This window comes from Phocoena sinus, chromosome 14 (assembly GCF_008692025.1).
Source record: "Phocoena sinus isolate mPhoSin1 chromosome 14, mPhoSin1.pri, whole genome shotgun sequence".
NCBI lineage: Eukaryota > Metazoa > Chordata > Mammalia > Artiodactyla > Phocoenidae > Phocoena > Phocoena sinus.
In genome coordinates this window covers 49,896,457-49,921,904 of record NC_045776.1, presented here as the reverse complement: position 1 = coordinate 49,921,904, position 25,448 = coordinate 49,896,457, and the positions used below count along the sequence as shown (strand labels likewise).

Genomic DNA, 25,448 nt, shown 5'->3' with positions numbered 1-25,448 from the left:
GGCTACCCTGCTTCCTATGACACAATGAGCCAGTGTGCAATCTTGAAGGTTAGCAGATTCTGCCATCTCACCAAATTTTGTCATCCGCTCATTGTTCTGCAGTTAGGTGGTGACTGTCACTGTAAGTCCCACGTCGGTGGTGATTCCTGTGACACGTGCGAAGATGGATATTTTGCTTTGGAAAAGAGCAGTTACTTTGGGTGTCAAGGTAAGTCCTTCCAGGGGGTCCTGAGTAAGGCGAAAGATGGACAAAGAATGGCAGTGTAGCCTTGCTTCTGCATTCACTGTCTTCCTGCAGGCTTTCTGACGGGATGGGACTGAAAAGACCTGTCCGGGGAAATTGGCCAAACATTCCCTTAAAACTAGAAATAAATTGCAAACAGGGCTGCTTCCACTTTTCTTCTACCAGCACACTGTTGGTTTAATTATAAAAAAATCATAATTGGGATGCGGGGGAGCCATAGGGAAGAGGTAAATAACATCAAGACTTAGAGATTTTAAAGATAAATTTTGAAATATTAAAAAAGCTCACACAATAATATTGTGTTCAATAATGAAGTTGCAGGCGCCCCACAAGCTACTCTGGTATCTTTCAAGCAGCCTCTCCTTAGCACCCACTGATTACAGTAGCACCATGCTGTGAAATCGTGTTTAGCTCCTGGGCTGCTGTCGCCTTACGTGGGACAACAGTGTGGGAACTGGCCCTACAAGTGCACCTCCGACTGTCAAGTGGACTCTTGGGGGGACTTGCTGTCTTACTTTGGGAGGTTCCTACGTATTGCAAACACCTGCCAGATGTAAGGTGTGGCAAGGGAAAGAAGGCGCGGCCCTGCAACCCCGGGCTTCCTGATTTCCACTTCTCGTAGAGGCAGGGGAAGCCTCCAGCGTGGAGATGCTTTGATGGGTGACCACTGCTGTTTCCCGACTCTCAGGGTGTCAGTGTGACATTGGTGGAGCCGTCACCCCTGTGTGCAGCGGGCCCTCTGGAGTCTGCCGGTGCCGAGAGCACATCGTGGGGAAGACCTGCCAGCGGTGAGTCTTCACGGAGGTCCCCTCCATACTGACGTCGTGAAGGCTCTCTTAGAGTCCTGTCTGTGCCGACAGTTCTGGGGGAGAGAGAAGCGGTCCCAGGGTAAGAGGGCCAGTGAAGCTGTACTGTCATTTGCAATCTGGACACTTGTCAGTGAGGGCAAGTAAAACAGGAGGTAAAGTTGCCCTAAAAACGGTCCCACTTTGTAGATCACAGAGTGGCCTCATGGGAAAGTTCCCAGAGATGCAAAAAGCCAAGTGGGTGAGACTTGGGCTGGATGCATGAGGTGGGTTCCCACAGCTGAACCTCCATGTGGAAGTCACAGCCTGGAGGAGCCCAGCAAATGCAGCTCCTGCTTCTCCCGCGGGATCCGTGACTGTGGGGCTGGGGATTAAGACAACTTTAGAAGTGGGAGGAAGTCCCTCATCTCATGCAGAAGCAAATCAAAATGAACAGAAGGAGCAAGAGAGCCAAGTGGAGACTGAGGTCCCAGAGGTGCTATAGCAGGTATCGAGCACACTGCCTCTGTCCTGCCTGTTTAGCAGTTTCTATATTTATATGAAACCATGATCCATCCATAATTGTCCATTAGTGGCAGGAAGAAAATTTTTAATATTCTGACTTTTTTAAAAAAATTATTTATTTATTTTTGGCTGTGTTGGGTCTTCGTTGTGGTGTGTGGGCTTCTCACTGCGGTGGCTTCTCTTGTTGCAGAGCACGGGCTCTAGGCGCAGGGGATTCAGTAGTTGTGGCTCGCGGGCTCTAGAGCGCAGGCTCAGTAGTTGTGGTGCACGGGCTTAGTTGCTCCGCGGCATGTGGGATCTTCCCGGACCGGGGCACGAACCCGTGGCCCCTGCATCGGCAGGCAGACTCTCAACCACTGAGCCACCAGGGAAGCCCAGCCCTCTGACTTTTGATCATACACTGAAACTCTTGTGAAATGCAACTTCTAAATCTCAAGTACCTTCACTACTTCTGCATTGTCAACAGGTTAATAAAGAGATCTTTAATGTAATCAAGGCGAACCGTATGTATTGGGTTGGCCAAAAAGTTCGTTCATGTTTTTCTGTAACATCTTACAGAAAAACCCAAACGAACTTTCTGGCCAACCCAATACTTAGAATGACGCTTCTCTCCTTTTCCTCGATGTTTCCAACATTTGAATTCTCAGGATCAGAGCAGCTCAGCTGTGCTTTCTTCCATTGTTTCTAAATGACAGTAAAAGGGGCCTCATAGTAAAATGTATGTGAAGAAAGGCACGTCTGTAGTTTTGTTTTCCTGCAGACGAGCGAGGTTCACCGTAGACCAGAGGAACTTCATAAATTGGCTCAGAAACATTTTCCACCCATGGCACGTGGGATCTTCCCGGACTGGGGCTCAAACCCAAGTCCCCTGCATTGGCAGGTGGATTCTTAACCACTGTGCCACCAGGGAAGCCCTATGTTAATTTTTGACCCTATAAAATCATTCTTTAGAATATATTCCCTGAAGTAGAATTTCTATGTCAATGGGAATGAACAGTTTTAGGGATCTTCATAAATTACCTCCATAAACTACATTCATAAATTACCTTCATAAATTGTAAGCATTCCTAATTCTACTTGCAATATAGGAGCATGCCCTTTGATTTCCCTTGACTAATTGGTCTTTATGGCTTTAAATCCACTAACAGTTATTAGCTTGGGACTGAATTGTCAAAATGCACCATTTTGAAGAACTTCAAGTAGTTTGAATATAAAATGTAACACAAGTATTAGAATATTTTTGATCCCTCTTTGTGACCACCATTATCAGACTCTTGAAAGGAATCCATTTATAGGTATATAGTTTAAGAGAAAACAAGACATAGAGAAGTCGTTCTCATGATCAAAATACATATGTATATGTAGAGAAAATGTATCTGACTTGTAAACTTGGCATACGAAGTATTTTATGTCGTGTTCACTATTATATCTGCAGTGCTTAGCAACAGTGCCTGGCAAAGATCCTAATATTTGTGTAATCAGTGAATATGAGTATCAATGAATGAATTTATGGTAAATAGCCCAATTTGACTTTGCTAAATCGTTGGCAACCATTTAAAACATTTTAAAGGGTGCTACCACTATGGGCTGTTCTAAATGCTTTTCTCGTTTGGCTGCTTGGAACGAGTAGTGTTGGGTGTGTTCTGTGAATGTTTACACGAGCAAAAGCAATAATTTAGAGAAAAAGCAGCCCCCCCCCCTCAATTTGTCCTTATTTAATGCGCTCCATCAATTTGGTGGGAGTTCTCTCAGTGATAGCTATTGGGCTTAAAGGATATCCACATTATCAACGAACCTCACTTTCTCTATCCGCCATTTACATTTTATTTATAAAAGACCTGAAAACAACTACTATTTCCCGGATTTGCATCATATGAGGTATGAGATTGAAGATGGCACTACACCCAACGGAAGAGCGCTTCGGTTTGGATTTGATCCCCTGGAGTTTCCTGAGTTCAGCTGGAGAGGGTATGCTCAGATGACCTCGATACAGGTGAGCAGCCAGGAGGAAGCAGCCTCCGGGTAGGGCAGCCCATACACTTGCCCACAGCCCTCTCAGCGAGACCCCCAAAAGGTGAACTCTCCCCAAACTGATTCCAGGACTCTTGTTCTTGAGAGGGTAGATGGGGTGCTGGGTAAGGTTGGATTTTAACTGATAAGCATATATATCGATTTCACAGCTTACTGTTGCTTTAATTTGGTCACCAAATCGGAAAATGAAGGGATTAAAGAAAGATGGCGCTTATCTCTGGAGACTTTTTATAAGAAGTTTTCCAGACGAAATTAGGCTATATTTTAACATGAGAGACATTTTTCTTTAAAGCCATTTGTGGAGAATAAAAATGAGTTAACTTAATTCCAATAAAGCCTGTGTTGCTGAATTTTGAACAATGCTTTTTTTTTTTTTTTACTTTTTATAACTCTGAATTACTGTATGAACAGAAACTAAGATAAAGGAGGAATTTTAGACAGTGCTATTTAATTTTTCTTTCCCATAATCCTCCTGTCCTTCAGTCTTCTCTACCGTATCCATCTCTCTTGGTTTTGCAGTGGAATAATTAAGGAATTTACACATTGTTTACCTTTAGAACTTATACAACATTTATAACTGAACATTTCTTTACAGTCATTGAGTAGTTTTATCCTCAGAATTTCTCTTTGAGGTTGCTCTTCAAGCTGTTTCTCAGTGGAGAAATTCAGAATAAAAGAGGCAAGTTGATGACGATGGTAGCTCAGTATGTGTCCTTAGCAGATCCAGGACTAGTGCTTGCTACTTCTAAATCAGGCAGCCCTTAGAGAAACAGGGGCAGGGTCACAGTTCCCTAGGAGCCCCCATTGATTCTAATGTTGCTTCTTGCCTGGCAAAGTGCCCCATCTAAGATGCCTTTCACTAACAGTACCTGGGATCTTAAGACACTTCACTGTTTTCTCCTCCCCAAATACAGCAATTCAGTTTCTTTAGTTCTCTGCTTTTACTTCATTATTCAGAAAAAAGCGGTGCATTCCACTGAGTCATAATAGGATGTGAATGACTAAGAGCCCAATCAAGGTATATACCTCCTCACAGGTGTTTGCAGTTTGAAAGAATAGCTGGTTAACACAAAGGAATGAATTTCTAATGATAGATTTTTCTGTAAGTATTTTTAGAGGACTTGGGTGGTGTTCCCTGGAATCACCACTTACTTTACTTTACCACTTTACTCTGCCCTTAATACATTCTTGCATTTTTATTTTCTGATGTGGAACTAACACTTAAAGATGAACTCTGTCAAACTGAGAGGGCCAGTTGGAGTTCCTCAGTGTGGGTCAGCTGCAACTCCTGCTTCCAGAGCAAAGGATTCTACCCCACACCAGTCTTTATTGCCATGGATGTCTTGTTCAACAAAAGTCCCCTTCATTTCAACCAAAGGAGCTGGAGGAAAGACCTAAAGAACTACTGGTTTAGAAATTTCCATGTTTCATGAACTTTCCTTGGGCCACAGCTGGATCTGGACATGTGGTCTGTGGTTCAGAATTGAAATAGTCTAGTGTCTCCTTCAAGATCATGGGCCAGCAACACTTACAGAGCATTGTGTTGGCAACAGGACCTGGGGACCAGCAAGACCCCCTGTCCCCAGCAGAGAGCCCACATTCTTCTCAGACAGGGACTGAGATAAATTCCATATGATTTAGCAGGCAGATTTTAGTTACATCTAGATTTCATTGCTAATGTGTTTGGGATCTTATAACCTCTCCTTAGCCACCACTGGTTTCTGTGACTGTTTCAGACATTACGTATGTGAAGTGGACTCTGGAGTGCTTTCTCTCTGGGGCTGGTGGTGTTAAATAACGTACTTTCTTTTCCTTCTGTTCTGCCTTTTTATTTCCCAGCTAGTGGTGGTTGCCCCGTCACTGTTTCTTTCCCTGAACTAATCCATCTAACATTCCGCTCTGTCTGCCTGATTACTAAAAGGTCAAAAGAGGATCTCGGTGGCTGAGGGAGTGTGTTTTCACTGAACCTTTAATTGTAAGTGATTTTAATTTATTGGCTGACTTGCCTGTGTTCATCTTCCACAGAGTTAGTCACTTGGTGTTTGTTGAGTGGGTGTGAATGTGTGTGTATATGAGTGTGTGTGTGTGTGTGTGTGTGTGTGTGTGTGTGGTTTCACTACAAGCTCAGTAGTGAAACTGGAATGCCATCACTGTTTGGCTAGCATTTCTTTTAACCAGCTGTCTCTTCTATACTTTATGGGTTTTTGGTATTTTTCAGAATGAAGTAAGGATCGTGTTGAATGTGGGGAAGTCAAGTCTCTCCTTGTTTTGGGTTGTTCTGAGATATATTAACCCTGGAGCTGAAGCAGTATCTGGCCGTGTAACTATTTATCCATCCTGGGCTAAGGCAGGTGGGTAAATTTTCAAGCCTGTTTTGGATAAAGAAGTGATTAATTAGTGAAACATTTTCTCTAATTTTCACAAAGTTGATCTCTTTAGAAAACATGAAGCCTGGGATGTAGTCTGATTGGGACACAGATGCCCTGTCCTTTGTACCTTTTCAATCTCTAAATGCTCTGAATATTTAAATTTTGCTGTTAAACTTGTTATTAACTGTCATAAAAGAAATCAGTGTAACAACCTATGTACCTTGGCTGAACCCCATGGGTTATGATATCACCACAGGGCAAAGCTAATTTATAACTCATTCAGGTAAAGTGGGTGTCACCTTTGTGGTGTTACTTGAGAACCCCTGGCCTACTGCCCTAAATTCTCCCATTGTTTCAGGCAAACCAAGTAATTCAAGGAGAAATAGGTGAGGACAGGAATTTTTAAGATGAATGTGGTAAAGCATGAAGCCCAAGAGAGCTCCAGGGAGGAATATGCCAACCTCATTCAGGGGTGAGGGATTCCTGAGGGCAGACGAGGAGCCACAGTCAGAGGGCAGATCTCACCACAGTCAGGGATGAGGCCTGGAAGTCCCTTCTGCAAGGAGTGAGGGCTTCCGCTACTCCAGGAACAGACTACTGGGAATTCCACAAGAACACAAAGCAGCGCCAGTGGAAATCTAATTTAGGTGCGAAATTTAAGCGCCTTCGTTTAGTATCCATGGCAGAGTCGGACTTGGGGAAGAAATGATGTACCCAGTTGTGTCAGCCAAGCTTGTAAGGCTGGAGGCTGATTAGACAGTAACTACTAGGAAGAACCGGCAAGCTTGAGTTATCATTTACAGAGTACTTTGGCATCCATTTCCAAACATGATAAGAACTTTGTGAAACTGAAGAAGGTTGAGGAGGAAACAGCTGAGAGGCGTAGTAAATTTTCTAAGCATACAGCTGGTCCTTGTAGACAAGACCCAATCTTCAGACCCCAAACCCTTTCTTTTTTCTCTCTCTTTTTTTAAACATCTTTATTGGGGTATAATTGCTTTACAATGGTGTGTTAGTTTCTGCTTTATAACAAAGTGAATCAGCTATACATATACATATGTTCCCATATCTCCTCCCCCTTGCATCTCCCTCTCACCCTCCCTATCCCACTCCTCTAGGTGGTCACAAAACACCGAGGTGATCTCCCTGTGCTATGCGGCTGCTTCCCACTAGCTATCAGTTTTACATTTGGTAGTGTATATATGTCCATGCCACTCTCTCACTTCGTCCCAGCTTACCCTTCCCCCTCGCCATGTCCTCAAGTCCATTCTCTAGTAGGTCTGTGTCTTTATTCCCGTCCTGCCCCTAGGTTCTTCATGACCTCTTTTTTTTTTCTTAGATTCCATATATATGTGTTAGCATACGGTATTTGTTTTTCTCTTTCTGACTTACTTCGCTCTGTATGACAGACTCTAGGTCCATCCACCTCACTATAAATAACTCAATTGCATTCCTTTTTATGGCTGAGTAATATTCCATTGTATATATGTGCCACATCTTCTTTATCCATTCATCTGTTGATGGACTCCCAAACCCTTTCTAATGGACCCCCAAACCCTTTCTAATGGACCCACTGCTTCCCAGGGGACAATGCCATCAGCAATTTGCCCTCCGTTAACTCAAACAGTTGGAATACATTGTGGTTTGTTTTCTTGTTCTCTGGGACACCTTTCCTAAGCCCCCATGTCTGAGTCAAGAGTCCAGTTGTGTATTTATTCCTTAGTAACCTATGCCTCCTCCCAGATGCCACTGTCCACGCTGTACCATATTTTCTTCTGGTCTGCAATCCACCACCTCTCCTGTCCCCACTGTCAGGGAGCAAAGGCCATGCTGGCTGTGTTCACTGCCTGGGCCCCAGATCCTAGTTCCAGCCCTGACCTATAGTGGGCCCCATAGATGTTTGTAGAACAGGAGAGTGAATGCAGGTATTTGGAGTAAACATTTCTTCTAGAGAAGAAGCCTCCATTGAACTCTGATGCAACAGTTTTGATTCTGAACCTTCTACAGAAGGTCCTCTGTTTAATGCAGAAGAAAACATTGCATCTTGAAAACAAGAGGAAACCGAAACTTTTTCTTATTTCAAAATGAATGCCTGTTCTTCAACAGAAATTAAAAAATTTTTTAATTATATATAAACAAAAAAGGAAAAAAATAGTTTAATATCTAATGTAATATACTGAATACTTACTATGTGCAAAGAACTTTTCTAAGCAGTTTACATGTCTTAATATACTTAATAAATTTAAAGATTACAATCCCAACATAGATAGCCACTGCTAACATCTTATCAGTGATAACTTTCTAGTCTATTTTATACATAGATACATGCATTCATGCAATTGTTGAAAATAAGATCAGTAAATCTGATCAGTTCATATGATCAGTAAACTATCTGAAACCTTTTAAGATGTCAACTGAATGTTCAAAGCTGAGTATCTAAAATCAGTACACTGGCTGCTAGAAAAATGCCCTAAGCAATTCTTTTTATTTCTGATAGATGCTGCTCAAAGCAAAGAGACCATCTTCCAGCCGAGTAAGGAGCCGGCCTTTGTCACCGTACCCGGAAATGGTTTTGCAGATCCATTTTCAATTGTACCAGGAGCGTGGATCGCTTGTATTCAGGCGGAAGGAGTCCTCCTGGTAAGAGATGATTCTGAGGGGAGATTCTTCCCCTCTTAGAGATGGTCCATCCACAGTGACCCACAGTGACCAGAAGATAGAAAAATCATAGCTGGTTCCCTTTTAGACACAGGAACCTATGGTGACATTTGCCCTCACATGACATAATGACATAGGAGCCAACTTAAAATAGCTTTTATATTCTTCCAGCCAGCTTCTCACGGGCTAAAAAAAAAGAAATTTTTTACTCAGAATGACTCAAAGATATTAAAATAAATGCACAACCTTTATGAGTGTATGTCCCAGCCTTTCAAAAGTTTCTTTGGGATTTTTCATCATGAATCAGAAGGGCGGTAAGAAAAAAATTAACCTCTCTGGGAACTGTGCACAATGAATCAGAAGGAGCTAGAGGAAGAGAAGACCCTAACATGAGTGAAGTTCTTGGTGGTGAAAAGCGAAGGGAGAGATGAAGAGCCAGTGCCTCTCTGTGACCTGCTTCCTGCCTCCTTCTGCCTTGACTGTGGCAGTAGCATCATCAAACAGATGAAGAACTCTTGGACTCTTGATGAAGAACTTCACTCAGATGAAGAACTCTTCTTGGACGAAGAACTCTTCATCAGGGGAAGGGCTCTGTCCTCACACATTAATAGAATAGGCAGAGTGGCCAGGGGAGTTGTAGGGATGAAACCTGCTATTTCAGATACCCCTCTTTGATGTCTGCTTTCGCTTATAGCAAGGTCTTTTCAAAATAGTCTTTGGCAGTACTTGGTTTCACGCACTCAGAGTGGAAAGCAGAAAGCTTTTCCTTCTGGCACAACTCTTTTGATTGGCTAAATGAGCAGATCTCAGGCAAGTCCCTTAACTCCAAGTCTGCCCCATACAGTAGAGACCGTGCTTATCCATGTAGGTCCTTTCCAAGTCTGAGATCTTATAATGTGAAGGCTTCAGCTGTTCATTCAGTCCCTATTTTTCTTGCACTTCTTGGTAGAAAGGTTTGTTGCTTTACTAAAGTTTCTGAATGTTTCACAGATATTAGACATGAGGAAGAGGAAAATTCCATTGAGTCCAGTAACAGGGCACAAAGCTGGACTAATGGAAAGAAGAAGTTCATGGTAAAAGTTACTGCATAGGCATGGAAGAGTCTTCATGACCTTTAGCCACTGCAGTTGTGTCATAATTCATATGTATGCTTCCATATTATGATCTCATTTTCTCTAAAATTATTTTATTGAGCACTTATTATCAACCTTTACTGTTTTAGGATCTTTGGGACCATAAAGTAATGAGGAGATATGGTCCCAACCAAAGGAAGCTTACTAATAGAGCAATAGCCATTTAAAAATTAATATTAGAGAAATGTAAATCAAAACTATAATGAGGTATCACCTCACACCGATCAGAATGGCCATCATTAAAAAGTCTACAAATAACAAATGCTGAAAAGGGTGTGGAGAAAAGGGAACCCTTGTACTCTGTTGGTTGGAATGTAAATTGATGCAGCCACTATGGAAAACAGTATGGAGGTTCCTTAAAAAAACCAAAAATAGAGTTGCCATATGATCCAGAAATTCCACTCCTGGGCATATATCCAGAGAAAACTCTAATTTGAAAAGATACATGCACCCCAATGTTCCTAACGGCATTATTTACAATAGCCAGGACATGGAAGGAACCTAAATGTCCGTTAACAGATGTATGGATAAAGAAGATGTGGTATATATATATATATATACACACACACACACACACACACATATATTTTTTTTTCAATGGAATACTACTCGGCCATAAAAAGAATGAAATAATGCCATTTGCAGCAACACAGATGGACCTAGAGATTATCATACTAAGTGAAGTAAGTTGGAAAGAGAAAGACAAATACCATATGGTATCACTTATGTGTGGAATCTAAAATATGATACAAAGGAACTTATTTACAAAAGAGAAACAGACTCACAGACATAGAAAAATTTATGGTCACCAAAGGGGAAAGGGGGTGGGGGAGGGATAAATTAGGAGTTTGGGATTAGCAGATACAAGCTACAGTATGTAAAACAGATAAACAACAAGGTCCTACTGTATAGCACAGGGAACCATATTCAGTATCTTGTAGTAAACCATAATGGAAAAGAACATGAAAAAGAATGTATCAATACACATCTGAATCACTTTGCTGTACACCAGCGACTAACACAACACTGTAAATCAACTATACTTCAATTAAAATTTTTTTTTAATTAAATTAAACCCCACTCAGATAGAAGCCCGCTGAGCCCCTACTTTTCCTCTCCTGTACATTCTCCTCCTGTCTGCTGTAGACATATTGTGGGCTGTGAAGAGACAAAAGCCTCATGGCCCGTGTACAAGTCTCTCACCATTGTGGCAAAGATTCCCTCCCTTCTTCCCTCGGCAGATAGTCAGTGATGCCAGGATTTGCAGAAGCCCAAACTCTGCCCTTTCCGGAAGAGCTGCTTCTGAATTCCCGCTGTGGGATCCACGTGGCACCCTCAGTGGAAAATGTTCTTCCTGTCCTGACCTAGGGCAGGCAGTGGGCCAGTTTCAGGCTATGATTTACCAGGATCGCAAAGCATCACTTTTTTACACGAAGCCTGGAGAGCGTTACTCTGGTGTGGGAATAAAAAGCCAGAATACATGACCTACAACTCAGGGTTCTATAGGGATGAAGACAACCAACCTGTCAAAGGAATGTCTCATCAATTGACAGGTTATTATTGTCTTTATTTCTGAATTTATTAACAACCCAGAAGAACCGGTAAAACTTCCCCTGAGATTTGAAAATAAAAATGTTTGCCTAAGGCGCTTATCTCCAATGCTTGAAGCTCCTGTGAGAGGTTGCTTTGTGTGTTCCGGTGAATCGGGGGGCAGAACAAAGCAGTTGATGCGCACAGTGTAACTAGAGTGCTTCACTTGGTTATTATTAGTTTAGCTAGTATGTGTAGCTCTTTTATTACTAACGTACGGCCGCCCTCCTAATGAGTAATCGTCCTTTCGGTCTTTATTTCCTAGGACTACCTGGTACTGCTCCCCAGGGACTACTATGAAGCTCTCTCACTGCAGCTGCCGGTCACAGAGCCGTGCGCCGACGTAGGCCCGCCCCGAGAGAAGTTAGTATGGGCAGCAGGTGCACTGTCGGGGGCCTCTAACTCAGGAACCTTGGGTGCAAGGATTCTCAATAGGCTTCAGGGTCACGACTGAACAGAGTGCTCTGGTTAATTCCTTAATTGTGTTTTTTCTGTGTGGCAGTGACTGTCTTTCGTGTAAGACTCACAAAGTACTTTGCACGCAGTTTCTGGTGCCTAAGAGTGACTCACCCTCTCGCATGAGGAAGTGGCGACGCATGCCCAAGTAATACCCTCAGGGTCATGCATCCGGTGAGGGGAAGAGCTTAAAATGGTATCTAGGTTTGCGGACCTTTGCTTCTCCCACTCCTCGTGCAGATGACAATGGACCATCCGATTCCTGTAGTAAGCACTTAGTAAGAGTTTGTTGAAGAATGATGAGTGAATGAATGAAAGACGGAAAGGATAAGAGCCCCGGGGATGCACCGTGATGTTCTGTGTTCTGTTCTCGGTCGTAACTGTCGTATTTTATTGTTGTTGTTGAAGTTGCTTGCTTTACCAGCACTTGCCAGTGACCCGATTCCCCTGTGCCCTGGCTTCTGAGGCCAGACACTTCCTGCTTGACGGGGAGCCAAGACCCTTGGCAGTGAGGCAGCCCATCCCTGAACACCCAGTCATGGCGGACCTCAGTGGGAGAGAGGTGGGGCAACCTTTTCTTTACTGTCAAAACTATTATTACTTCCCAGTCCGTCTGCTGAAAACCCGTGGCTGCAATTGCTTCTCACATTCAGGGGAGCCTGGAAAACTTCCTCAGAGGTGTTAATTAAAGGTGTGCTGAGTTCTCTGATTCAGGCTGGGGCTGGGTGGTCCAGCCCACTGAACCATGAGAGGGCTAGTCTCTGAGCACATTCTGCAGTAGATGTGGTGGGGAACATGGACGACCACAGAATCCTTTCCTTTTGATCCTCTGGGCTGATAAGGGGGCATCCTGTTCTGTCTGATTCAGGGCAAGATCTCTCTACAAGGCTTCCAGAAATTACACAGCTTACCCTAAAAGGATACAATGCTCCCTGACTGCTCATCACCTCAGGCTAGGTGATTTGTAGCAGCTGAATTCCTTGAGCTCATAATCTGGAACTGCTACTCCCAAAGGGACCTCCTTCATGGCTCAGAGGACCGGTTAGTACAGATCTTGGCATTACTTTTCTTCCGGGAGTTCTCTGAGCCTCAAAACAATTTAAGACTACACTGTTTTAAGATTGAGTTAGAAGTATAGTGTATCAACAATTAGAACTCATTACCTCAAAACGAAGACACTGAAAAGAAAACTTCCTCCACAATATTTCCATTCCTTACTTTCTACAATGTTCTCTGTTTCGTACCCTTGAGGAAAATGTTCATCTGGGGGATTAAATGAAAATACATATGGTACTCTCACTGACCATTTAGATGTGTACCTTTTTGTAAACTACATTCCTAACATTTTCAAGGTAGAAGTTACAGGATTTTAAGGATATTTCTTAAATTTAGTCTTCATTTTATTTTGAGTTTTTATTTTACAAAAATATATACTTGTGATAAAAAGTAAAACAACATGCATAAAGAAAAACGAAGCAATCTTACTTCCTCTCCATTCTAATATTCAGTCCACTGTCTCTCTCCCTACCCATGCTCTGTGTGTACACAGATGCATATATCTGCCTACGCATATATACAAACGTGTGTGTGTGTGTGTGTGTGTGTGTGTGTGTGTGTGTGTGTGTGAGCGTGCGTGCGTGTGTGTGTGTGTGTTCCCCACACAGCGGGGAGGTACAGTTGGGAAGGGCTGATCTCCAAGAAGTGATGCTGATGATTTATCAGGAGCTGTCCCTACCTCTGACTTAGCCCAGAGCCACAACACTGAGCTATTCTATTTGCACGATGCACAAAACCAAGCCCTGGGCTGTCCAGTTTTCTTTAACGGTCACTTTTACTGTTTTATCTGAGTGCTTACAGACTTGTGCTGTCTGATGCAGTAGCCGCTAGCCCATGTGTCTATATACATTTAAATTAATTAATCTTAAGTAAAGCTAAAAATTCAGTTCCGTGGTTGCACTAATCACATTTCAAGTGCTCAATGATCATATATGTCTAGTCGTCACCCTATTGGACAGCACAGATTACAGAATGTTTTGCCATCACAGAAAGCTCTATTACACAGCATTAATAGATCACTGTGCTAAAACTCAGAGACAAATGGAGTTAAAAGAGGTCTTAAGAATCATCTGATTTCCCTTCCTGTGAAAGAATCCTTTCTGCATTATCCTTGTCAGATATTTATTCATTTATCCTCTGTTGAATACTTAAATTGATGGTGGACTCACTTCTTCTAGAGGTAGCCTAATCCAGCACCTGTGGTACCTGATTCCCAGTTCTTTGGATGCAACCTGCTTTCCTTTCCTAAACCTTTTGGCATCATCTTTTTATTTTTTTGTATTCTGAAATTTCATAAGGATGTGCCTTGATATAGGTAGTTTCAGCCAGTGTGCTGGGCTCTCAGCAGACCCTTTTAGCCTAGAAACTTCTCTGGGAAACTTTCTTGAGTTATTTCTTTGATAATTTATTTCTTTATCTTTCATCCACCTTTCCAATCTCTTTATCTAGTTTTATGTTTTGGGAGATTTCCTAGATTTTTTTCCAACCCCAACCCCAACTTAACCCTACACACACACACACACACACACACACACACGTTCCAACTTTCTTTGGTCTGTTCAATTAGTTAACATCCATTTGCTTTCTAGCTTCCAAACTTTTGTATTCTCTGGTCTGTTCTTTTCCTCTTCTCAATTCTCTTTTCTTTGTGGGTTTACGATTCAAACCATATTTACTCTTATTTTTGTGGATTTCTGAGAGGGAGGATCAATAAATATGTGTGCTAAATCCAGTATGTTTAACCATAAGTTCTAAGATGGACTTCTATTTGTGATATTCTGAAGTTTTATTACAATATGTTTAGATGCAGATTTATTTTTGTTTGTTAGTTTAATACTCAAAGTGCACTTTCAATATGAAGAGTCATGTCTTTCATCCTGGGAAATTATCAGTTAGTATCTCTACAGATATTACTTTGCTGCTTGTCCTTAGATCTTCTTTTTTGAAAGTCAGACTGAAAGAATGTTGGAGCCTCTCAATCTGTCTCCAGACTGCTCTTTCATAGTTTTATATCTCTTTGGCTGTTTGTGATGCTTTCTGGATGACTCTGTTAGAATACATGAATGCTCTGTTTCACTATCTCCAGTCTAGATTTTATTCAGCCTACCAATTCCATGTAATTTGTACTTTTAGTCTCAAAAAATTTCTCATTGGCTCTTTCTCATATTTACTTTTTCTTGTTTCTCCGCTGCCAATTTTTATTTCATAGCTTCATTTGCTTTTCAAAGAGGAGTTACTCTATTGATCTTTTTGAATATCTGAACACCCTTGGAGCAAGGTATATTTCAGATTTCAGAATTTTTAAGATATTAAAAAGATTAAATGATACACACATGCATAACATCTATAGTGGGGTCTGGGACAGCACCTTGTAATCAAACAGGTTGATATTTCTCCAATGAAAAGCATGAGTAGGCACGCCAAGGGAGATAGATGAAGACTGTATACATGGACTTATATCAGTTCAGGTCAGATTTTGCCATCACGTGCTGCCTGGTTAGGGTTAGGTTAGGTTTTGCCATCAAATGAGTTACAAAAACAGGATTTCCTTTTCAGATTTGGGGGGTTCCAGATAAGGGACCAGTATACTTATTTTAAAGCCTTTGTCAGACTGTTTCATAAAGTTCATTTCATCTGAAGTGAACTCATCTTCAGTTGATGATATTGTTGCCTGTCTTTCTTTTTCTTTTCTTTTTTTTTTTTTTTTTTTTTTTTTGTGGTACACGGGCCTCTCACTGTTGTGGCTTCTCCCGTTGCGGAGCACAGGCTCCGGACGCGCAGGCTCAGCGGCCATGGCTCACGGGCCCAGCCGCTCCGCGGCATGTGGGATCTTCCCAGACCGGGGCACGAACCCGTGTCCCCTGCATCGGCAGGCGGACTCTCAACCACTGCGCCACCAGGGAAGCCCTGCCTGTCTTTCTTAACGTTAGATTTCTTTATGTTGTGGAGGCTTATTTTGTTTGCTTATTGGCTTACTTTGAATGAGAGGTTCTTTTTTATCTGTCTTTCTCCACATCCATCTCAGCCTAGTAGTTTTGCAGTGTCTGTCTGGTCCTCTGTACCCTTAGCCCAGAGCGAGGCATTATGATGTGCCAACCTCTATTATTGTGATACTGGGTGTAGTACAGATTCAGACACTGAGCCAGTGGGTGCTTAACTCAGTTCTTGGTCATGAGGCCTCATCTTTGATCTTCGGTTCCCAAATTCCACAGATTTTTATAAAGCTGAAACCCAGGTGGCAGATTTTCAGCAATTTTTTCCAGCTTTTCATGATTTGAAGGAACCCTCATCCTTTGGCTTCAAAAAATGAGCCTGGATCTGACCACTGTCTCATATGAAGCATTTTTAATTCTCCTTACTCTGCATATGCTGAACTGCTGACCCCAACAACCTGCTTCCAAACCTGAAGCACAAGAGAACCACGCTATTTGAAGTTTTTCTTTTACTTATGTTCCATTATCTGTCTACTTTTAATCCCAAACATAGTTTTTGTTTTTCTATTAAAACATTTTATCCATGGTTGCTGTGTCTTGGAGCAGGTGGGGTACAGCAAATGTGAATTCCTGAGCCATCTGAACTGGAAGTCACCCTACATTTAAAAAATGCTAAATTCTATCCTATTTTGATTAAAACCCTCCTTCCCCCTCCCACAATCCTTCAGCCACTGCTCCATAACTCTTCACCCCTTCAAAACCAAGAATTGTCTAGACTCACGATTTCTAATTGTTTACCTTCCACTCACACCTCAAATCACACCACTCTGGCTTTCACCTCCCACTCCATTCATTTTTTTCTTTTTTGTTTTGGCCAAGGTTTCCAGTGATACACTTGTTGCTAAATCCCATGGATAGTTTTCAGTCTTCATCTCTTCATCTGTTTAACTTCTCAGCAGCTTTCAGTACTTGTTGAATACTCCTTCCATTTAAAAACACTCTCGGGACTTCCCTGGTGGTCCAGTGGTTGAGAATCCATCTTGAACTGCAGGGGACGCCGGTTCAATCCCTGATCGGGGAACGAAGATCCCGTGTGCTGCGGGGCAAGCAACTAGAGAGCCCGCATGCTGCAACTAGAGAGCCTGTATGCCACAACTAAGACCCGATGCAGCCAAAAACAAACAAACAAACAAAACCACTCTCTTGCCTCGTTCTCCAGAATTTAAGAGTAGTCTGGGTTTCTTCCTGCCTCTCCGGCCGCCTCCTCAAAATATCATTTGCGGGCTTATCCTCGTCTGTCTAGCCATTACATGTTAGAATTTGTTGAGACTCAGTCTTGGCCCTTGTCTTTTTTTTGTTTTGTTTTGTTTATTTATTTGGCTGCATCGGGTCTTAGTTGCGGCACATGGGCTCTGTAATTGCTGCACGGGGGCTCTGTAGTCGTGGCACACAGTTCTCTCTAGTTGTGGCGCATGGGCTTAGTTGCCCCGCGGCATGTGGGATCTTAGTTCCCCAACCAGGAATTGAACCGGCATCCCCTGCATTGCAAGATGGATTCTCAACCACTGGACCACCAGGGAAGTCCCCTTAGCCCTTGTCTTTTTACACTGTAGTCTCTCCCTAAGCAGTCTCCTCCATGTCTATCATGTTAGGTACCAACTCTACACAGATAACTCCCAAATTGGTATGTCCAGTCACACCTCCCCTTTTATATGCAGAGTAGCACAGCCAACTTCCTTCTTGACATTACCTCTTAGATATCTCAGAGGGATCTCAAATTCCGTTTTAATGTTCCCTACCTAAGTAAATGGCACCCCCATCCATCTAAATGCACAAACCAGGTTTCTCAGGGTCATGTATGAGTTCTTCCATTCTCTCCCCCACCAAAGCCAACCCATTCCTGAGTGTACTCCCCAAACGTTTAAAGATAATCTCCACTTCTCTCCATCTATCTTTCTTGCCCAGTACCCCGCCATCTTTCATAAGGATCTCTGTTGTAACCTCCCCGTTAGCTCGCCCACATCAGCTTCTGCTTATTGCATCTCCCAGCTCATTCTCCATACTGTAGTCAGCATGCTCATTTCGACAGAAGTATCTAATCGTCACTGACTTTCTCACCCCACCCTCCCACATACACAGTTGGAACGTTACAATAGCGTCTTATTGCTCGTAGGATAGACAGAAATTTGTAATGTCCTCTAAGGTTGCCCCTTTTACCTCCCAGTTTTATCATACCTCCTCTTGCTCTCTGTTCCTTGTCACTGTGGCCAACCTTCAGTCACTTGGACGTACATTATAGGCTACCCTTTATGTCGTAGGCTGTTCCCTGTGCCTGAATGCTTTTCCCTCCCCTCTTGGTCTGCCTGTCTGTTCCTCGTCCTTCCGCACTCAGCTTGGTTGTTGCTTCTTCAGGGAAGTCTTCGCCTCCCCCCTCATCTTCCTAACAAGCTCAGGCACCCCTCTTAGCCCTTCTTCAGAGCATTTGTCATACATGTAATTTCACATTGCATTTGTCCAGTTATCTAATTATTTGATTAAAGTCTGTCTGAGGGCAGAGACCAGATCTGTCTTGTTTACCATTGCATGTCCATCACTTTGCTGGTGGGCAGACATAGAGTAGGTGTTTAATAAGTCTATGTTGACCAAATCATTTTGAATCCTTACTTCGACATCAGGCAGGTTAGTTATCCCTCTTAGCTTTGTGTAAGCAACAGATTTGATACACCCACCTTTAACGTCTTTACCCTGAAACACCGATAACTAGGTGAAGACAGTTTTGTGCCATAAAATGGGAAAGATCCCTCCAGAGTGACACTGGTTTCGTTAAAGTTCGCTTTTTCAAAGATAATAACTGATAACAAGCAGCGACAGTAGGGTTTCTGTTTTCCATCATTTACGTCTTTTGTCTGACTTGTCAGAACCCATTATTACCATCAAAAATACATTCAAAACCCTTCCAACAAGTCTTCCAAAAATCAACCCAAAGGACTCAGAGTAGGAAGAGTAATAGAAACTTATAATAGAGAATAGAGTGCTATGATAGAACTGGCAGCCAATGATAACTCCTGGGAGAAGGCTCCTCATTGGCCTGTGTGTGTTCCATGGTGGGGTGAAGACAGACAAGCCCTGGTTTGGAGGTGCCCAGGGGAGAGATGCTAGCAACGACCTCCCCACACGGACCAATGGCAGTGGCATATTTCACCGTAAGACACAGAGTGGAGAAGTGGTGTGGATAATCCACATTTTCTCCCTGAGGGAAGTCTTTCTATTATTTAAGTGATAGAAAAATCACTGTGGAAAATGGCAGCTGTGGGCTTCAGAGCTGTACAGAAGGAACAGTACATGTGAATTTCCTGAAGGCAAGGGACAAGAGGATTTTAATTAAGCATGGTGAAGCTTGGCTGGGCCTGCGCTTACGGGCCGAAGTGGGTTAAACGGCTAAGGAGTGTAGTTCTAATATTGGCTCAGGCATTAAATATGCACATACACTTTGATCCAGCAATTCTAATTCCACTTCTAGGAATCTTACAGAAATACTAGCATAAAGATACAAATATAGATTCAGATATATACATAGATATATAGATATAGCTAGATGATCATATAGCCTTATATGTTTTAGGAAAAATTAGAGACAACCTAAGTGTCTGTCAATAGGGGATTAGTTAAATAAATGATTTTACATTCATACTGTGGAATGGTAGGGAGCCATTAGAAAAATGAAGTATATCTGTATGTACTGGTATAGACACACTAAATACTACTGAGTAAAAAAAAAGTCGTGGCAAAAAGCAAGAACCAGAGTTATAATCATCGTTTATATAGTGCTTACAACATGCAGATACAGTTTTAAGAGCTCTTCACATATTAACTCACTTAATCCTCGTAATCTTCAGAGGTGGGTACTACGTTATCCTCATTTTTACCCAGGGGGGATACTGAGGCATACAGATGTTAAGTAACTTGCTCAAGGTCACACAGCTGGAGGCACAGTGATTCCAGACTGCATGCTCCCAACCACTAGGCAGTGTCAGGGGTGGGTGTGCTTTATCTGTAGAGGGCCAGGTAGTAAGTATTTTCAGTTTTGCGGCCCATATGGACCCTGTCGCAACTACTCAGCTCTGCTGTGATGGTATGAAAGCATCCATGTTTGCCTACAGATTTTCTTTAAAAAAAAAAAGTACATATGTGTGCATTGTGCATTTTCAGATGTAGAAAATGGTTTGGAAGTATGAAAACCAAGCTATCATTAGTCATCATCTCAGGAGAGAGGTGTGTGTATCACTTTACATTATTTGCATTCATACAAGTCATTATTTGCATTCATAAAAGTCTCTTTTTTAATCAAAGAACAGTTAAAGAGCTTCGAGGCGTACTTTCATTCCTTTCATCTCCCATTGGAAATTCCTTTTTACTTCAAGTTTTGGAGTATCTTTGGCCTTGGGAAACAAGGCAAATATATGGGTAGAAGGAGTAGAGGCCCCTATAAGTTGGGTCGCCAGATTTAGACAATAAAAATACCAGATGCCCCAATAAATTTGAATTGCAGTTCAACTATAATTATGTGTTACTTATCTGCATTTCAAACTTAACGGAGCGTCCTGTATTTTATTGGGCATCCCTACCTACAAGACCACATTTCTTAGTTTGATGACATATAAAACTCTTCCTGGGTCTGCTCAGCCCCAGTTTCACCGTTGCCTATGGAAACGCATCCAGCACATCTCACATCTGTCCACTTGGGCTCTCCGACAGGTGGAGCTGCACCTGCGGCTGCGGGTCCCGAGGGTCGGCCACTACATGGTCGTGGTCGAGTATGCCACGGAAGCAGACCAGCTGTCTGAGGCCGACGTGCACGTGCAGGGCCCCGGGGCTGACCTGGCAGGCCGGGTGAACATCTACAGCTGCAAATACAGGTAACCATCCCGCCTGGGCGAGTCCTCTGTAACTGGACAGGCAGGAGGTCAGCTGTGGGAACTTTAGTTTTTATCTAACTTGGAAAGTTGTTTCCTTTTGGAGGCTGAGCTTGAAAACCAGCAGGGGGGTAGTTGTGCGACCCAGCATCTTCCCCAGCGTGGTTTCAGAAGGCTTGTCCGTAGGCAGTACCTTGAAAAGCTTGCACTTTCTTGAAAAGCTGTATGTTCTACTTACCATTTTGTCTCAGATTCACATGAAGCAGCACAAGCTTTTTGCTTTACTCTGTGTCACCCTGTGGGGGGCAGTGAACTCAGGGCTCTCCCCTCAAACACCGTGTAGAGTACATGGGCGCCTGGCACATTCTCCACTACTCCTGCCTTCACAGCATGCCCTTCAGAACTGGGGATCATTAATGTTGATCGTCAGGTGAAAAATAATTTGACAAAGGAATCTCAGATTCACCCTGACAAAGTTCATCTCTTCCAAGAGCGCTGACAAAGGTTTATTAAAAATAGTTTTCTTTGCGTAATGTTTAAAGATGTATGCAAATGTTCAGAGTATACTTTAATTAAAGAATCAGTGCAAGGGATGTTTCCCATGAAATTAATTGTAGAATAAATGGTACTGGAAGGCAGAGGCTCCTGAGAGGGCAGGGGGGTGATAACTACAGCGAACCCTCCCAATTCTTGGCCGAGACCTTGAACATTTTATAACCTCTATATTTAAGTGTTTTTTGTCAAACCCAAGATGACTTGAGGTAGTTGGACATTTTCCCTGTTTTGCAAATTAAAGAACTTATGAAAAATGTTACTTTTGGTAGCTTAGAATGGAAAATTTTATGAGACTTGATGAAACGGTTATTAAATTAATATCACACTCTTGGCAACCCTACAAAATAAACTGTGAACGTTTCTTTTCAAAACCTTAAAAAATCTAATCTTCCCTTTTCTCTGGGGTGATGCTTAAAAAAAGAAACAAAGAATGTAATTATATATGCATTTTTAATAGGAACACCAGATGGCCCAGAAAAGTTCCCTAGAATGTTCTGTCATTTTCTGAAAATACTAGTTTCATCTATAGGTGACATCAGCCACCACTGGGATGTACACTCGCCCCCCGGAGTCCTGGAGACTGTTGGCCACAGCGCCTAGGGCATGGCTTCTCCATACCCCATCCATCCAAGCCCACCCTCCAGTTCAGCTCTCTGACCCCTTCCACCTTGCAGATCAGGGCTTGATCCCTGCTCCACAGTGTACAAAGTGGAGATGGCCCAGCAAACAGGAGGAAACATTCTTAATGACCTCCATGACTCTTGACTATCTCAGAAGAGGCTGAGACTATCTATGCCAAGCAGAGGAGTGATTTCAAAACTAAAGAAAGAAAGAACACCCAGGGTTCCGCGAGCCATAAGCACTGTTTCAGGACCTTTGTCTGAATGGTGTTTTAAGGAGAGAAGTACATGATATTCTGCAGATCATTTAGGCTTTGGACGTGGCGACAACACCAAAGTTCTCAATCATTAGATTTCCAAGACAATACTGCATTAGACTAGGAATTACCACTCCTAGGGAAGTCCCATGGTATCTTTTCACTTGTCTAAAATATTTCCTTTTTCTCTACTTTGCATGTCATGTGGATAAGTGAAAATGACCAGGCTGCAAGTAATAGAGTCCAAAAATACGATGCAATTGGGAAATATTTGACCCATAAAAACCTATTTCAACTGACAGACCCTTTCAATATGGCAGCTTCTCCTGCTGAGGTTTGAACCTTTCCCAGCATTTCTCAAGTGAGGTCTAACTATGTTGTTATAAAACAATATCCCAACAGAAAAGTAGTGGTGCTCGTAGGAACACCACTTTCCAAAATAGTGCTGTGATAACTCTGATAAATCTGATCTGCCCTCCATGAGAGAGCTGATCACTAATGATTCAATCAATCCAGTTATTACTGTTAGTCTACTCTTAGTAAGAATTGAATAGAGGATAAAACTCAATCTAAGGGAGTCACTTAATATAATCACTTGATATATTTAACTCCCAGAGTTATGGTTGAATCCAGTAGAAATGCATTTTAATTGACACATGTATTCACACCCACACACATGCACAAAAGGGAAAAGAAAACAGCTATTTATTGAGTTTCTAATGTATGCCACAAACCATGGCTCTTTATACACTATCTCATTTTAATTCTCACCTCAAAAGTATTGCATTAAGTATTTCAAACGTTTTGCAGAGATGGTCGTTTTCTTTTCGTATGTCTCTAGTTCCAAATTATATTTATAGACCGAAAAGTTGCTACTTTAGACGATGAAGTCGAAGCATTCCTCACATAATACTTCCTTTATGGGTTTTACTACGAGGCTGTATTCTCTAGTTCAAAATCTTACTTTAAATGTTCCTGAGCTCTGTATGTCCTCTGATGCCGTGGAAGGAAGGAGCACCACTGGTAGAATGAGGAAGGAGCACTAGGAGGAACAGACTGAGCTTCTAAAGGCAAACTCGGGGCTTTTCAGCCTCATTACTGACGCGGCATGAGATGGTCATTGTGAGTTCAGTAGGCAACTTTAATCTCCAACAGTACCAATGATATTGGTAAATTTCCAAGAAGGCTGTGTCTTAGACATTACTGGCCCTGGGGCTCTTTCTCCAGATGACCAAACCAAGTATTATAAAGCTGGGTGGAGGGCTTCCCTGGTGGCGCAGTGGTTGAGAGTCTGCCTGCCGATGCAGGGGACACGGGTTCATGCCCCGGTCCAGGAAGATCCCACATGCCGCGGAGCGGCTGGGCCCGTGAGCCATGGCCGCTGAGCCTCCGCGTCCGGAGCCTGTGCTCCGCACCGGGAGAGGCCACAACAGTGAGAGGCCTGCGTACCACAAAAAAAAAAAAAAAACAGCTGGGTGGAGAAGGTGCGCAAGGCCGTCAGCCCTGAGAGGTGCAACTCAGAGCACAGTGGGAAGGTTCTTTATCCCCTACTGATCATGGGCTGCATCCCTCCTAAACTCCACCTCCAGGGAAATTCATTGTCAGTGACCTGGTTAACAACAGGAGAAGCTGAAGCGCAATCAGCAACCCCACAGGGCATAAAGTGAGGGAGACCAGGGGAATAAGGTTAAGAAAACTGTTTCCTCTTGTAGCGTCCTCTGCCGGAGCGCTGTGACCGACAGCAGGAGTCGCCTTGCTGTGTACGAGCTGTTAGAAGATGCAGATGTTTGGCTCAAAGCCCGGATGGCCCGATTCCTTCTGGTATGCTTCTGTTTTGACCGCTGAATTTTAGAAGTATTTTTATTGCTAACCATATATATTTTTAAAAGCTTATTAAAGTTTTGGTTGGGTTTGTGTTACATCTATAAAGTTAACCTGCAGAGAATTGCCAGTGTTATGATGTTTATTTTCCCACCTAGAAATCTGTTTTGCCTCTTCATTTGTTGGAGCCTTTTCTATAGCATCCAATAAAGTTTAGTCATCAAATTTGAACACATTTCACAAAACGCCATTTCATTAATTTGTATTTGTTGTTACTATTATGAATGAACTATCTTTTGTTGTTATATTTCCTAGTTTATTATTATTGCTGGTGTATAGAAATGCCATTAATTACTGCTTATTTCTTTCCACTTTACTATTTTATTATGTCTATTAGCTTCTTGGCAGATTTCTTCAGAATTTTCAAGGTTGTAATCACCTGGTATTTTTTTCCAGACCATTGTTACTCAATTCCAAGAAGAGTATTTTCAATTGATTAGATATATACTATTTTTTTTTTTTTTTTTTTTTCTTGTGGTACGCGGGCCTCTCACTGTTGTGGCCTCTCCCGTTGCGGAGCACAGGCTCCAGACGCACAGGCTCAGCGGCCATGGCTCACGGGCCCAGCCGCTCCGCGGCATGTGGTATCTTCCTGGACCGGGGCACGAACCCGTGTCCCCTTCATCGGCAGGCAGACTCTCAACCACTGCACCACAAGGGAAACCCAGATATATACTATTAAGAGTTAAAATGCCAGCTTTGGCAGATTAAATACCCTTTTAATAGCATGACTTAAATATTGAGAATTGTGATAAACAGAGGCAGTGGGATCTGGGCTAGGAAGGGGTGGTCAGGTTTACAATAAATATCTCAGGGAACATAAGATTATCTAAGCATGAAGCAACTTCCTGATACTGCTAATATTAAGCATGTATCACTCTGGGAAGTGCCAGGCCAGCCTGTTCTAATATGTTCTAGATATTCGTGCTTGACAGTATTAAAAATGTTGCGCTTTCTCTTAAGAACTATCTGGAGTTTAGTTTTTGAACATTATTATATAAACTATATAATAATTTAAGACTTTTTAAAATGATGACTCTTTTTTTTTTTTTTTTTTAAACATCTTTATTGGGGTATAATTGCTTTACAATGGTGTGTTAGTTTCTGCTTTATAACAAAGTGAATCAGCTATACATATACATATGTTCCCACGTCTTCCCTCTTGCGTCTCCCTCCCTCCCACTCTCCCCATCCCACACTTCCAGGCTGTCACAAAGCACCGAGCTAATATCCCTGTGCCTTGCGGCTGCTTCCCCCCAGCTATCTACCTTACTACGTTTGTTAGTGTGTATATGTCCATGACTCTCTCTCGCCCTGTCAAAACTCACCCTTCCCCCTCCCCATATCCTCAAGTCCGTTCTCCAGTAGGTCTGCGTCTTTATTCCTATCTTACCCCTAGGTTCTTCATGACATTTTTTTCCCTTAAATTCCATATATATGTG

At 42.5% G+C, this 25,448-nt stretch overlaps 1 protein-coding gene across 1 annotated transcript in view; it reads left to right on the top strand.

Moving 5' to 3' along the window:
• LAMA3 (laminin subunit alpha 3) overlaps positions 1-25,448 on the top strand; it is a 245,134-nt gene that overhangs the window by 108,361 nt on the left and 111,325 nt on the right. Inside the window, 9 exon segments of the mRNA XM_032654433.1 lie at positions 103-208; positions 933-1,032; positions 3,391-3,547; positions 5,804-5,936; positions 8,452-8,594; positions 11,601-11,698; positions 12,200-12,353; positions 20,536-20,696; positions 23,838-23,946. Coding sequence (XP_032510324.1) covers positions 103-208; positions 933-1,032; positions 3,391-3,547; positions 5,804-5,936; positions 8,452-8,594; positions 11,601-11,698; positions 12,200-12,353; positions 20,536-20,696; positions 23,838-23,946 — 1,161 coding nt within the window.